Source organism: Pleurodeles waltl, chromosome 1_1 (assembly GCF_031143425.1).
Source record: "Pleurodeles waltl isolate 20211129_DDA chromosome 1_1, aPleWal1.hap1.20221129, whole genome shotgun sequence".
Classification (NCBI taxonomy): domain Eukaryota; kingdom Metazoa; phylum Chordata; class Amphibia; order Caudata; family Salamandridae; genus Pleurodeles; species Pleurodeles waltl.
This window is the reverse complement of record NC_090436.1, coordinates 1,002,582,396-1,002,596,444: the sequence shown is the minus strand read 5'-3', so window position 1 is coordinate 1,002,596,444 and position 14,049 is coordinate 1,002,582,396. Positions and strand designations below refer to the sequence as shown.

General features: G+C 44.5%; 1 protein-coding gene across 1 annotated transcript in view; it reads left to right on the top strand.

The window, feature by feature from the left end:
* Positions 1-14,049, top strand: part of LOC138291252 (serum albumin-like) — a 153,631-nt gene that overhangs the window by 99,398 nt on the left and 40,184 nt on the right. The window contains exon 11 of the mRNA XM_069230305.1: positions 1,952-2,090. Within this exon, the coding sequence (XP_069086406.1) occupies positions 1,952-2,090 (139 nt within the window). The remainder of the gene's footprint in view (positions 1-1,951; positions 2,091-14,049) is intronic.

Genomic DNA, 14,049 nt, shown 5'->3' with positions numbered 1-14,049 from the left:
GTGCACAGCCAAAGGACAGCTCATTGTCAAAAGAGCTAGTGTACTCAGTGGCGTAACAAATCTTGAGGTGGCCACCCTACAAAGTACATGGAGGGGGCCGCATCCCCACCCAGTCAGGATCTCTCAGGCCAGGGGCCTGCCGCCCATGCACAGTGCACTGTGCTGAAAGGGCCCCCTGGAACCTGGGGACACCCACACCGTGGGGGCTTTGGGGGCTATTGTTACGCCAGTGATTGTACTGCCCGGACCCAGAGTCTAACACAATTGGCTAAATGCATGCACATCCCTTAGCCAGTGCAATGATGATTGGGCACATTGGAATCAGGATGTGCAACGTGCGGTTAGGCCTACAGGAAATTGGGCAAAGGTTCTTGTTTAAAAAACAGGAATTGCCTTAAAATAGTTAAGGTGAATTCATGGCTACTAAACAAACGTGAACAAATCATGCAGTTAGCTAAGTAAACCATAACTCACGCCTCGCAATATAGCCTACAATTGGCACCCCAAACGCAATGCTCTTGATCTCTAAATATTTCCAGAAATAAATAGTAGAACATAAGAACACAACATCATGATATGACCAGAACTATCCTAATGAAATGATTCTGTATCCATAATGACTCCGTGAATAAAGTCAATGGTATGGTGATATGTAATGTTACTAGCAATTTTATTAATGCCATCTGTGATATCAAATGTCACATCAAGGGTGAAATCATCAGCACTGAATGTAAACTGCCAGTTATCGTTTGAATGGCAGGGGCATGAGTTTTGGTTAGCTCAGCTAATCGTAAATGTCCAATTTCAGGGTATTTGTTTAGTAAGCGTAACTTCACTTTAACTGTGTTTTCCTTGAGTAAATATTTGAGTTTTATTTTAACATACGTTAACCTTTTATTAGCAGTAGAAACCATAACTTATCATTAATATTTTTTCAGTAACAAACGGCATATATTATTTGTTTAGGCGCTTTTATTGCACAACACAAAGTGGTATTGTATAGGGGACCTCAGAAATATACAACATATTTCAAGGGTTCCTGTCAAATATGTGTTTCGTCACAAACATGCTATATCCGACTTTAACTGAAAGAGAGTGCTCAAATTCCCAATTTCAGGATTGTCTTTTGTGAAAAAGTAAGGGGCGCCTGATTATAACCTTGAAAGTTTTGCTAATGATTTTACAGTACCCACTGATGTTTCAATTATTTACCTTTGTCACTCACCACTCAGAATCCTGCTCTTAATTATTGCTGTCATTGCCGCATCACCCTTACCCCATATTGCAGCTTTAATATCAACTGCATATACACTAGAAGAGGAGCAGGAGGTGCGTGTAGCCGTATTCATATGACAGCTCTGAACCACAAATGTATTATCTGGAAAACAAAGATATACTCATATAGGATATGACAAGCAGGTTGCCTGTCTTCAGCAATCAATGCACCTCATTTAGTAATACTTGTGACAAATGAGGAGGTAATGTTATCAATTTGCTCTTTGTTTTAGAGTAGACCATCAGACTGTGAACCGGGGCTAACAAATTCCATTGTATTCATGCTCTCGATCATTTTAGTTTTTAATGGGGCTCTTTGTTAGAAGTGCCCTTCAAATGAAATAAATAAATAATGAATAATTATTGATGAAAACTAAAAGGCAGTGGGTAAGAAAACTCTCCATCTGCGAGGAGGCAAGGTAAGTCTATGACATGAGGCACGGTGCTCCCATCCACGTAGAGTGTGATTTGAAAGTCACCATATTTCCTAATAACAGCAGAAGCATCATATTTCACAGACAAAATGCGGAGCATTTCCACCCCTTGGCATTTGAAGATCTGTTGCTGCTAATGTTTCCCTGTTGACCTTCTGTAGGGTAATTACTGAGTCTCTATGGGCTCAGTCAAGTTCATCATTTTAATATAGAAGTTATCTTATGAATTCTTGTAATTTCAGGATGTTGGTCAAATATACAAAAAAGATGCCCCAAGTAAGAGACGAGTCGCTGCTTAAAATAACAACTGGAATTACAACTGCAGGTGAAAAGTGCTGTAAATTACCTGCAGAAAAACAGATGCCCTGCGTTGATGGTGGAGTAAGTAGAAATATTATTGAAACAAGTGACTTGTTTTCCATAATTCTGTCATAGCTTTCAAGCAATGGTAAACTGGTCTCAAAATTACTCTCTTGTATTATGATGGTATGCCCAAGGATAACTTCAATGGCTTTTTGGACCAGCAGGAATGCAGTTCTTTTAAAAGGGGTGCTAGGGTTTCTTGTGATCTAAAATATGCACATTTGTGTGTTACAGTGTAGCCACCTTAATTAATTGAGGACGGAACCTAAAATATTTGATATCAAATGAAAGATACATTGAATACTCCATTGAATACTCCATCTTCTGCATTTTTTATCAAGATTTATTCAAGTAGAACTTATCAGCCTTGTCTCATGAAGTGCACTTCTTGACTTCTGAGTTATGTCCCATTATTATTGCATTGTTTAGATTGTTGCTTTCATGTCTAAGGGTTCATGGTGCTGTTTCCATCAACACTTTGTTAGATCTGTCGGCCTTAGAGTAGCCTTCGTTCCAAACCTTTTGCCTTCACCACTCCTACTTTTGTTGAGTTAGTTTTGCTGTCCTTAGGACTCTGTGCACTTTACCACTGCTAACCAGTGCTAAAGTGCTTGTGCGCTCCGCCTAAAACATGGTAAAACTGGTTTACACCTGATTGGCGCATTTAATTTACTCAATGTCCCCATTAAAGGTAAAGCTACTAGTGGTCCTGCAGCACTTATTGTGCCACTCACTCAAGTAGCCCCTTAAAACATATCTTGGGCTTGCTCTTATAGCCTGTTATCAGTTTTTAGCTGCAAATTCGAGTGGACAAAAAAGAACCCTAGCCAAGTCGAAAACTTCATGGCTCTGGTTCCCTTTAAGTGTGAGTGGGGGCCTCAGACTCTCTTAAGGTAGCTGTGGATTGTCTATTAGGCAATGACCTACAATACACTGCCTGAAAGGTAGTGGAGCTCAGTCACATATGGAGAAGTTGGGTTACCTCAGTGGGTCTGCATGACTACATGGTCCTAGCTGCCCAGGAGTTTGAGTTTATAAAGCACGTGAATACCCTAGGGGGTCCTAGCGCTATCAGCTGACTATGCTTTACCAAAGCCCAAAAACTATCACAGTGCAAATATAATATAAAGATGCTGTGAACAACCAAGTTTTCATCTGCTTATGAAAAGAGACTATGGCCCAGATTTAAGAGGGCCTAGCGCCTCCTTGTGCCACAATTAGTGTTTTGCCCTTTTAAGTTCTATTTTTACCTAAGCCTTCAAAATTGCATATCTCAGGTGTAGGAAGTTGGCTCTGTATGTGCTATTTCAAAGTAAGGAATAGCATGCACAGAGTCCAAGGGTTCCCCTTAGAGGTAAAATAGTGGTAAAAATAGATAATACTAATGCTCTATTTTGTGGTAGTGTGGTCGAGCAGTAGGCTTATCCAAGGAGTAGTGTTAAGCATTTGTTGTACATACACATAGACAATAAATGAGGTACACACACTCAGAGACAAATCCAGCCAATAGGTTTTGTATAGAAAAATATCTTTTCTTAGTTTATTTTAAGAACCACAGGTTCAAATTTAACATGCAATATCTTGTTTGAAAGGTATTGCAGGTAAGTACATTAGGAACTCTGAATCATTTCAATTGCATGTATACTTTTCAAGTTATTCACAAATAGCTATTTTAAAAGTGGACACAGTGCAATTTTCACAGTTCCTGGGGGAGGTAAGTTTTTGTTAGTTTTACCAGGTAAGTACGACACTTACAGGGTTCAGTTCTTGGTCCAAGGTAGCCCACCATTGGGCGTTCAGAGCAACCCCAAAGTTACCACACCAGCAGCTCAGGGCCGGTCAGGTGCAGAGTTCAAAGTGGTGCCCAAAACGCATAGGCTTCAATGGAGAGAAGGGGGTGCCCCGGTTCCAGTCTGCCAGCAGGTAAGTACCCGCGTCTTCGGAGGGCAGACCAGGGGCGTTTTGTAGGGCACCGGGGGGGGACACAAGCCCACACAGAAATTTCACCCTCAGCGGCGCGGGGGCGGCCGGGTGCAGTGTTAGAACAAGCGTCGGGTTCGCAATGGAAGTCAATGAGAGATCAAGGGATCTCTTCAGCGCTGCAGGCAGGCAAGGGGGGGCTTCCTCGGGGAAACCTCCACTTGGGCAAGGGAGAGGGACTCCTGGGGGTCACTTCTGCAGTGAAAGTCCGGTCCTTCAGGTCCTGGGGGCTGCGGGTGCAGGGTCTTTTCCAGGCGTCGCGACTTAGGTTTCAGAGAGTCGCGGTCAGGGGAAGCCTCGGGATTCCCTCTGCAGGCGGCGCTGTGGGGGCTCAGGGGGGACAGGTTTTGGTAATCACAGTCGTAGAGTAGTCCGGGGGTCCTCCCTGAGGTGTTGGTTCTCCACCAGCCGAGTCGGGGTCGCCGGGTGCAGTGTTGCAAGTCTCACGCTTCTTGCGGGGAGTTGCAGGGTTCTTTAAGGCTGCTTCTGGAAACAAAGTTGCAGTCTTTTTGGAGCAGGTCCGCTGTCCTCGGGAGTTTCTTGTCGTCGAAGCAGGGCAGTCCTCAGAGGATTCAGAGGTCGCTGGTCCCTTTGGAAGGCGTCGCTGGAGCAGAGTTCTTTGGAAGGCAGGAGACAGGCCGGTGAGTTTCTGGAGCCAAGGCAGTTGTTGTCTTCTGGTCTTCCTCTGCAGGGGTTTTCAGCTAGGCAGTCCTTCTTCTTGTTGTTGCAGGAATCTAACTCTTTAGGTTCAGGGAAGCCCTTAAATACTAAATTTAAGGGCGTGTTTAGGTCTGGGGGGTTAGTAGCCAATGGCTACTAGCCCTGAGGGTGGGTACACCCTCTTTGTGCCTCCTCCCAAGGGGAGGGGGTCACATCCCTAATCCTATTGGGGGAATCCTCCTTCTACAAGATGGAGGATTTCTAAAAGTCAGAGTCACCTCAGCTCAGGACACCTTAGGGGCTGTCCTGACTGGCCAGTGACTCCTCCTTGTTTTTCTCATTATCTCTCCTGGACTTGCCGCCAAAAGTGGGGGCTGGGTCCAGGAGGCGGGCATCTCCACTAGCTGGAGTGCCCTGGGGCATTGTAACACGAAGCTTGAGCCTTTGAAGCTCACTGCTAGGTGTTACAGTTCCTGCAGGGGGGAGGTGTGAAGCACCTCCACCCAGAGCAGGCTTTGTTTCTGTCCTCAGAGAGCACAAAGGCTCTCACCGCATGAGGTCAGACACTCGTCTCTCAGCAGCAGGCTGGCACAGACCAGTCGGTCCTGCACTGAACAATTGGGTAAAATACAGGGGGTATCTCTAAGATGCCCTCTGTGTGCATTTTTTAATAAATCCAACACTGGCATCAGTGTGGGTTTATTATTCTGAGAAGTTTGATACTAAACTTCCCAGTATTCAGTGTAGCCATTATGGAGCTGTGGAGTTCGTTTTTGACAGACTCCCAGCCCATATACTCTTATGGCTACCCTGCACTTACAATGTCTAAGGTTTTACTTAGACACTGTAGGGGCATAGTGCTCATGCACATATGCCCTCACCTGTGGTATAGTGCACCCTGCCTTAGGGCTGTAAGGCCTACTAGAGGGGTGACTTACCTATGCCACAGGCAGTGGGAGGTTGGCATGGCACCCTGAGGGGAGTGCCATGTCGACTTAGTCATTTTCTCCCCATCAGCACACACAAGCTGGCAAGCAGTGTGTCTGTGCTGAGTGAGGGGTCCCTAGGGTGGCATAACACATGCTGCAGCCCTTAGAGACCTTCCCTGGCATCAGGGCCCTTGGTACCAGGGGTACCAGTTACAAGGGACTTACCTAGGTGCCAGGGTTGTGCCAATTGTGGAAACAATGGTACATTTTAGGTGAAAGAACACTGGTGCTGGGGCCTGGTTAGCAGGGTCCCAGCACACTTCTCAGTCAAGTCAGCATCAGTATCAGGCAAAAAGTGGGGGGTAACTGCAACAGGGAGCCATTTCTTTACATCAGGTTCTACTAATATTCGTATTTTTGACATTTGGGTCTCACAAATTGTACTAAAATGTGTTTTTTTTTATGAATTAGGTTGGGATTTTCCTTGTGTTGTGATGGTGTGGGATTTTGCTTGTGTTGTGATGTCTCTTTATTACTGTTTGCATGCTGCATATACACTTTACACATTGCCCCTAAGTTAAGCGTTTCTGCTTTTGTGCCAAGCTCTCAGAGAGCTAAGTACAGGTTATTTGAATGACTTTGGTGGCTCACCCTGACGATTATGGTGGCTGTTGCTTGAGAAGGGCTCACACCCTCCTCATCCAACAGCCCAATTTCTCACACACTTTAGTGGAATGTTGTAACATAGAGAAATGCTTCATAAAAATAAAAGGTCACATTTACGATTTTGCTGTTAAAATTAAAAACTCTGGTAGCTTTTCTCCAACGCTTTGAATTGATTTATGAATTTTATGGAATTGGCTGACATTCCTCAGCATACAGGCCAAACTTTAATTGTGGATTCATGCTCACACAGCAAACTCTACAGTGGTACAAATGAGCAGGTATTCATGAGGTACAGCACATTTATTTATTTTTTCTCTCCGAAGAAACCTCTACCCATGCACCCACACTAAATAAAAGGGTGTTTCGGGATTTTGCAAATTACATTTGAAACCTTACTGCAGCCCACTTTTGGGTCTTTTTGAGGTGGGAAATCTATTGAAAAGTACATACTCATAAACTTTAAGATGGTCTCCCCAAAATCTTCTGTGGGAACACTCAATTTCCATCCAGTAAAGAACTGCCTGTTGCCGATTTTAGTGATAAGAAGTACTTAAAACTTCACATGGTGATTAAATGAAAAGATAACCATGAAATCAAACATGGTGAGGTAAAAAATGCGAAACGTCTATAAAAATCTAACGATTTTTTTTAGTACATAGAAGTGATACTGAAGGAACTCCAGAAACACAGTAGTCAATGGGTGTATTATATTTGGGCAGTAACTAAAGCATTGCATTTTCTAACTTGCAAGGGATCAGTTTGAATCACAATCCAGTTTGCTGAGCCATCAGATGGACCCTGTTGATTCAAGTGGAGTTCAGGGTCCAGAGGATCAAAATTGAATTAGGCCAGGCTTAAAAAAACTGTTTCAGATCCAGTTAAAAATGCTCAGTACCTATTGTGCAGATTTTCGGTGGTCAGAAATCGCTGCTAAAGCTCTACATCCTCTCAGTTCAATGTTTCTTGAAACTAGCAAACAGTCTTCCCAAAAGTAGCACCAACAAAAAAACAGCTCGACCACTCTCACAGATCTAAATAATGTAATGGGCACATTGATTCATGTAAGGAGGAGCAACTAAATCTCCCACATCTTCAGTTTCATGCAGAGTAATGGTACTTTTAGCATTCCAAGCTGGTTCTGAATGGAGGACCAGTGGACAAAGCAAGCATTTTCAAAATGGGCATCAACACATCATTGTTGAGTGGCCCTCAACCAACCTGTAAAGTGTTCTTACAGTTCCCACTCTAACATTTACAGTGTTGTCGTTTCTGTGTCTATTCACACCACAACTCTTTCATTGTTCTTTATATGTTCATATCACAAAGGACAGACACAGAGCCCTTCTCCACACCACCCAACCTGCCCCCTCACCAACCCGTCCAGCCTAGTCTAATTCAAATAGATTTTTACTGGACAGTGGACACTATCGGTGTGTCAGGGACCCCTATTTTTTTATTTTGTGCATTTCTACATAGCACAAATGTAGCCCAAGGGTATTCAAATACCTTTTATGAGCATCGGATTACTGTAAATATTTTTTACGCATGGGGAGATCAAGTGAATTGCACAGAATGTCTGGATGTTGAACCGATGCAGGGACCCGAACCTGGTTCCCCAATTCCAAGGTTAACCCAACTGGTGTTAGGTCTCGTGTTCTCCTGTCTTTCAGAGGACTAGTTTTTTTTTAGAGTTTACATTCTAATAATTGTTGAGACAGCTCACACAGGACAACTCTCCTGCCTTTTTTGGCCATTGTGTTTGTTCGTTTTTGAGGTATGAGCAATAAATGTCTTTCATGGTAGCAGTCTACGGAAGTGAGGTTAAACTTGGTTCTCCAGTCAGAGGTGTAAAAATAAATATGAAAAAGTTTCAGACGAAGTACAAGTCTCATATGTGCGTTGAAACTGGATTTGGGTCATAGTGCACCATGTCTTAATCGTCACTAAACTAAACGAGCTGCGCAAACATGATTACAGATTTAAATAGTTCAGGCCAAAATGCTATTAACATTAATATTTATCACTTGTTGCATTTCCTAGATCCAGTTTAGGAGTGAGACAACATATCCTAAGAAAGCCGCCAGGCTATTAGTGCGTGTTGCAAGTTAAGTGAAAGGTAGAGACTGTGGGGTGTCTCGTGCTTTACATTTTTCATAAATTATCCATTAGCCACGTGATAGGCAGCCGCGTGTAAAACCTGTATATTTACTACGAGGGGGTTCTTAATACTTTGACGGTCTGAGGGCCAGGGTACTGAGCTGACAGAAGCCAGGACAGGACAATGGTGTGTAGATTTCACCGTTAGCACTCCTGGGGGTTATGAAGTGCAGACTAGGGATAGACATTTTAATAGGTACAAGTGGGTGTGTTCTTTCCACATGGAATCGAGGAAATAATTAAATCAACACTCCCAAGGAAAAGTTGAGGTGTCGCTCAGTGCACTACAATGATGCCAGTAGATGTTGATAGTCAACTAACACCATAGTACACGCGTTATTCTTTTTTCAATGTTATGGTTTAAGTATGTAGTTTATTTTGGAACGAAATTTGGAGAATAGCTCATAGTAAGAAATGGGGTTTCTGGTTAAAAACATCAGATTTAGGCGGTCATTCTGACCCTGGCGGTTGAAAACCGCCAGGGCAGAGTGCCGCGGAAGCACCGCCAACAGGCTGGCGTTGCTTCATGGGCAATTCTGACTGCGGCGGTAAAGCTGCGGTAAAGCCCCAAAGAATCCTCCATGGCGGCGCTGCTCGCAGCACCGCCATGGGGATTCCGACCCCCTTCCCGCCATCCTGGTCCTGATGGCGGGAACGGGTGTCGTGGGGCCCCGGGGGGGCCCCCTAACAGGGCCCCATAATGATTTTCAGTGTCTGCCTAGCAGACACTGAAAATCGCGACGGGTGCCACTGCACCCGTCGCACACCAGCAACTCCGCCGGCTCCATTCGGAGCCGTCTTCATCGTTGCTGGGGCTTTCCCGCTGGGCGGGCGGGCAGGCGGCCTTTTGGCGTCTTTATTTTCCACGCGGGGAGACGTGCGTCGTTCTACGGGAAGAAAAATGGTGTGTGCGTCGGTTTCGCCCCTCTACACACAGACTTGCATCAGTATTTTTCACTCGGGGAAGACGTGCGTTGTTGTCCGGCACGCGGACTGTCTCCTTCTGTGGTTCGCGGGATTACCAGATGTCCCACGGTCTGTGCGTGGAATCCTAGGCTTGTTCTCTGGCTGCGCGTCGTTCCGGTGGGTTGTGCGTGGAATTTTCTTCCTCACGGCAGGCGTCGCGTCAATTTCCTCTCTGGAAGTCAAGCGGGGTTGTCCATGCGGGCCGTGCGTCGAAAGTTCCGGTCGCACCGCAGACGTCGCATCGAGCGGCGTCTTTTCCGGATCGGCGTGCAGTGAATTTTTCACCGCGGAGCAAGCTGTGCATCGAATTTTTCGGCGCACAAGGAGTCCAGTTGAAAAAGAGAAGTCTTTTTGGTCCTGAGACTTCAGGGAACAGGAGGCAAACTCTATCCAAGCCCTTGGAGAGCACTTTTGCAGCCAGACAAGAGTTCAGCAAGGCAGCAGGCCAACAGCAAGGCAGCAGTCCTTTGTAGAAAGCAGTCAGGTGAGTCCTTTGAGCAGCCAGGCAGTTCTTCTTGGCAGGATGCAGGTTCTGGTTCAAGTTTCTTCTCCAGGAAGTGTCTGAGGTGGTAGGGCAGAGGCCCTGTTTTATACTAAATTGTGCCTTTGAAGTGGGGGTGACTTCAAAGAGTGGCTAAGAAGTGCACCAGGTCCCCTTTCAGTTCAATCCTGTCTGCCAGGGTCCCAGTAGGCGGTGTGGCAGTCCTTTCTGTCAGAGCAGGCCCTCCACCTTCCCAGCCCAGGAAGACCCATTCAAAATGCAGATGTACGCAAGTGAGGCTGCGTACCCTGTGTTTGGGGTGTGTCTGAGTGAATGCACAAGGAGCTGTCAACTAAACCCAGCCAGGTGTGGATTGTAAGGCACAAAAAGATTTAAGTGCAAAGAAATGCTCACTTTCTAAAAGTGGCATTTCTAGAATAGTAATATTAAATCCAACTTCACCAGTCAGCAGGATTTTGTATTACCATTCTGGCCATACTAAATATGACCTTCCTACTCCTTTCAGATCAGCAGCTACCACTTCAATAATGTATGAGGGCAGCCCCAATGTTAGTCTATGAAGGGAGCAGGCCTCACAGTAGTGTAAAACAAATTTAGGAGTTTTACACTACCAGGACATGTAAACTACACAGGTACATGTCTTGCCTTTCACCCACACAACACCCTGCTCTAGGGGTTACTTAGGGCACACATTAGAGGTGACTTATATGTGGAGAAAGGGGGAGGTTTAGGCTTGGCAAGTACTTGTAAATGCCAAGTCGAAGTGGCAGTGAAACTGCACACACAGGCCTTGCAATGGCAGGCCTGAGACAAGGTTAAGGGGCTACTAAAGTGGGTGGCACAACCAGTGCTGCAGGCCCACTAGTAGCATTTAATCTACAGGCCCTAGGCACATATAGTGCACTCTACTTGGGTCTTACAAGTAAATCAAATAGCCAATCATGGATAAACCAATCAACAGTACAATTTACACAGAGAGCATATGCACTTTAGTACTGGTTAGCAGTGGTAAAGTGCCCAGAGTTCAAAAGCCAACAACAGCAGGTCAGAAAAAATAGGAGTAAGGAAGCAAAAAGTTTGGGGATGACCCTGTCAAAAAGGCCAAGTCCAACAGAAAGTCTTTTATACATAGTTCATTTGCAAATGGTTAAACTCACCTATGCAATGACGGCAGTGGTTGCAACGGAGTTTTATTGGTGACTCTATGCAACTAAACTCTGAAACAGATCTAAGAATATTTGCTTTTTCCTCTTCATGACACTGCAGATATTTATACACTGGGTGGTAAGAATAAAGGAAGAAAAGGTATGGCAACGGATATGACAAAGCAGTTCTAAGCAGCGCCTTGAAGTGTCACTAGCCAAATTGCAGTTGGGATGCCAGATTGCTCGGCATGACAAAATTGGCTTCCAGAAAACATCCAGTTAACCTCTTCGCAACCAGTCCTTTTCCCCTCCTGTGCTGAGCCTTTTTTGGGCTATTTGGGGCAGTTCGCGCTTAGGCCCTCATAACTTTTTGTTTACATAAGCTACCCACGCCAAATTTGCGTCCTTTTTTCCAAAATCCTAGGGATTCTAGAGGTACCCAGACTTTGTGAGTTCCCCTGAAGGAGACAAGAAATTAGCCAAAATACAGTGAACATTTTGTTTTTTTCAAACAAATTGGAAAAAAGGGCTGCAGAAGGCGGCTCGTGGTTTTTTCCCTGAAAATGGCATCAACAAATGGTTTGTGGTGGCAAGATCACCATCTTCCCAGCTTTCAGGAACAGGCAGACTTGAATTAGAAAACCCAATTTTTCAAAACAATTTTGACATTTTACTGGGACATACACCATTTTTACTATTTTTTGTGCTTTCAGCCTCCTTCCAATTAGTGACCAAAATGGGTAGTAAAGCAATTCTGGATCCCAGAAAGCTAAACATTTCCAAAAAGTAGACAAAATTCTGAATTTAACAAGGGGTCATTTGTGTAGATCCTACAAGTGTTTCCTACAGAAAATAACAGCTGAAATAAAAAAATATTGAAATTGAGGTGAAAAAAACAGCAATTTTTCTCCACTTTTTACTTTGTAACTTTTTCCTGCGATGTCAGATTTTTGAAAGCAATATACCGTTACGTCAGCTGGACTCTTCTGGTTGCGGGGATATATAGGGCTTGTAGGTTCAGCAAGAACCCTAGGTACCCAGAGACAATAAATGAGCTGCACCTTGCGATGGGTTTTTATTCTATACTGGGTATACAGCAATTCATTTGCTGAAATATAAAAAGTGAAAAATAGGTATCAAGAAAACCTTTCTATTTCCAAAATGGCCACAAGATAAGGTGTTGAGAAGCAGTGGTTATTTGCACATCTCTGAATTCCAGGGTGCCCATATTAGCATGTGAATTACAGGGCATTTCTCAAATAGACTTATTTTTTACACACTGTGTTACATTTGGAAGGACAAAATGTAGAGAAAGACAAGGGGCAATAGCTCTTGTTTTGCTATTCTGTGTTCCCCCACGTCTCCTGATCAAAATGGTACCTCACTTGCATGAATAGGCCTAGCACCCACGACAGGAAATTCCCCAAAACACAACGTGGACCCATCACATTTTTCCACAGAAAACAGAGGTGTTTTTTACAAACTGCCTACTTGTGGATTTTGGTCTCTAGCTCAGCCGGCACCTGCGGAAACCTAGCAAACCAGCGCATTTTGAAAACTAGACACCTAGGGGAATCCAAGATGGGGTGACTTGTGGTGCTCTGACCAGGTTCTGTTACCCAGAATCATTTGCAAACCTCAATATTTAGCCTAAAAAACACTTTTTCCTCTCATTTCGGTGACAGAAAGTTCTGGAATCTGAGAGGAGCCACAAATTTCATTCCACCCAGCATTCCCCCAAGTCTCCCGATAAAAATGGTACCCCACTTGTGGGGGTAGACCTAGCGCCCGCAAAAAGGAAAAGCCCCAAAACACAACATGGACTCATCACATTTTCACCAAGAAAACAGAGCTGTTTTTTGCAAAGTGCCTAGCAGTGGATTCTGGCCTCTAGCTCAGCCGGCACCTAGGGAAACCTAGCAAACCTGTGCAGTTTTAAAAATTAGACACCTAGGGGAATCCAAGATGGGTTGACTTGTGTGGCTCTGACCAGGTTCTGTTACCCAGAATCCTTTGCAAACCTCAAAATGTGGCCAAAAAAACACATTTTCGTCTCATTTCGGTGACAGAAAGTTCTGGAATCTAAGAGGAGCCACAAATTCCGTTCCATCCAGTGTTCCCCTAAGTCTATCGATAAAAATGGTACCTCACTTTTGTGGTAGGCCTACTGCCCGCGAAAGGAAATGCCCCAAAACACTATCTGGACACATCAAAATTATCAAATACAAAACTATCTGTTTTCGCGGGGGCACCTGCGTTTTGGTCCTGGGCTCAGCAGCCATCTAGGGAAACCTACCAAACCCAGACATTTCTGAAAACTAGACACCCGAGTGAGTCTAGGGAGGTATGACTTGCGTGGATCCCCCAATGCTTTCTTACCCAGAATCCGCAGCAAACATCAAATTTAGCAAAAAAAAAGTTTTTCCCACATTTCTGTGAGGGATCACTGCACCGGGACAAATTTCATACTACCCAATGTTCCCCTCAGTCTCTCGGTAAAAATTATACCTCATTTGTGTAGGTGGGCCAAGTGCTTGTGACAGGGAAGAGCCAAAAACATGTTGAAATTGAGGGGGAACCAAATGGGGTCCAAAAGGGCAGTTTGAAAAAAAAGATTTTAGGCTGACAAGTGCAGCAGAATTTTCATCGGAGTAGATGAGACAATGCTGGGTGGTAGGAATTTTGTGGATTCCTGCAGATTCCGGAAGGTTCCATCACAAAAATGTGGGAAAAATTTGTGATTTCCAGCAAAGTTGGAGGTTTGCAGGGCACTGTGGGTAAGAAAATGGTGTGGGGTGCATGTGAAACACACCACCCTGGAATCTCCCAGATATTTAGTTTTCAGATGTGTCTAGGTCTTGTGGATTTTTCTACATGACAGCGTCCCAAAGTCTATAAATTGCAGCCCTCACCATTCCAAGTGGGACGATTATGAGAGTTATTCAAGCTCTCATGGCCCAAATGTAAAACCA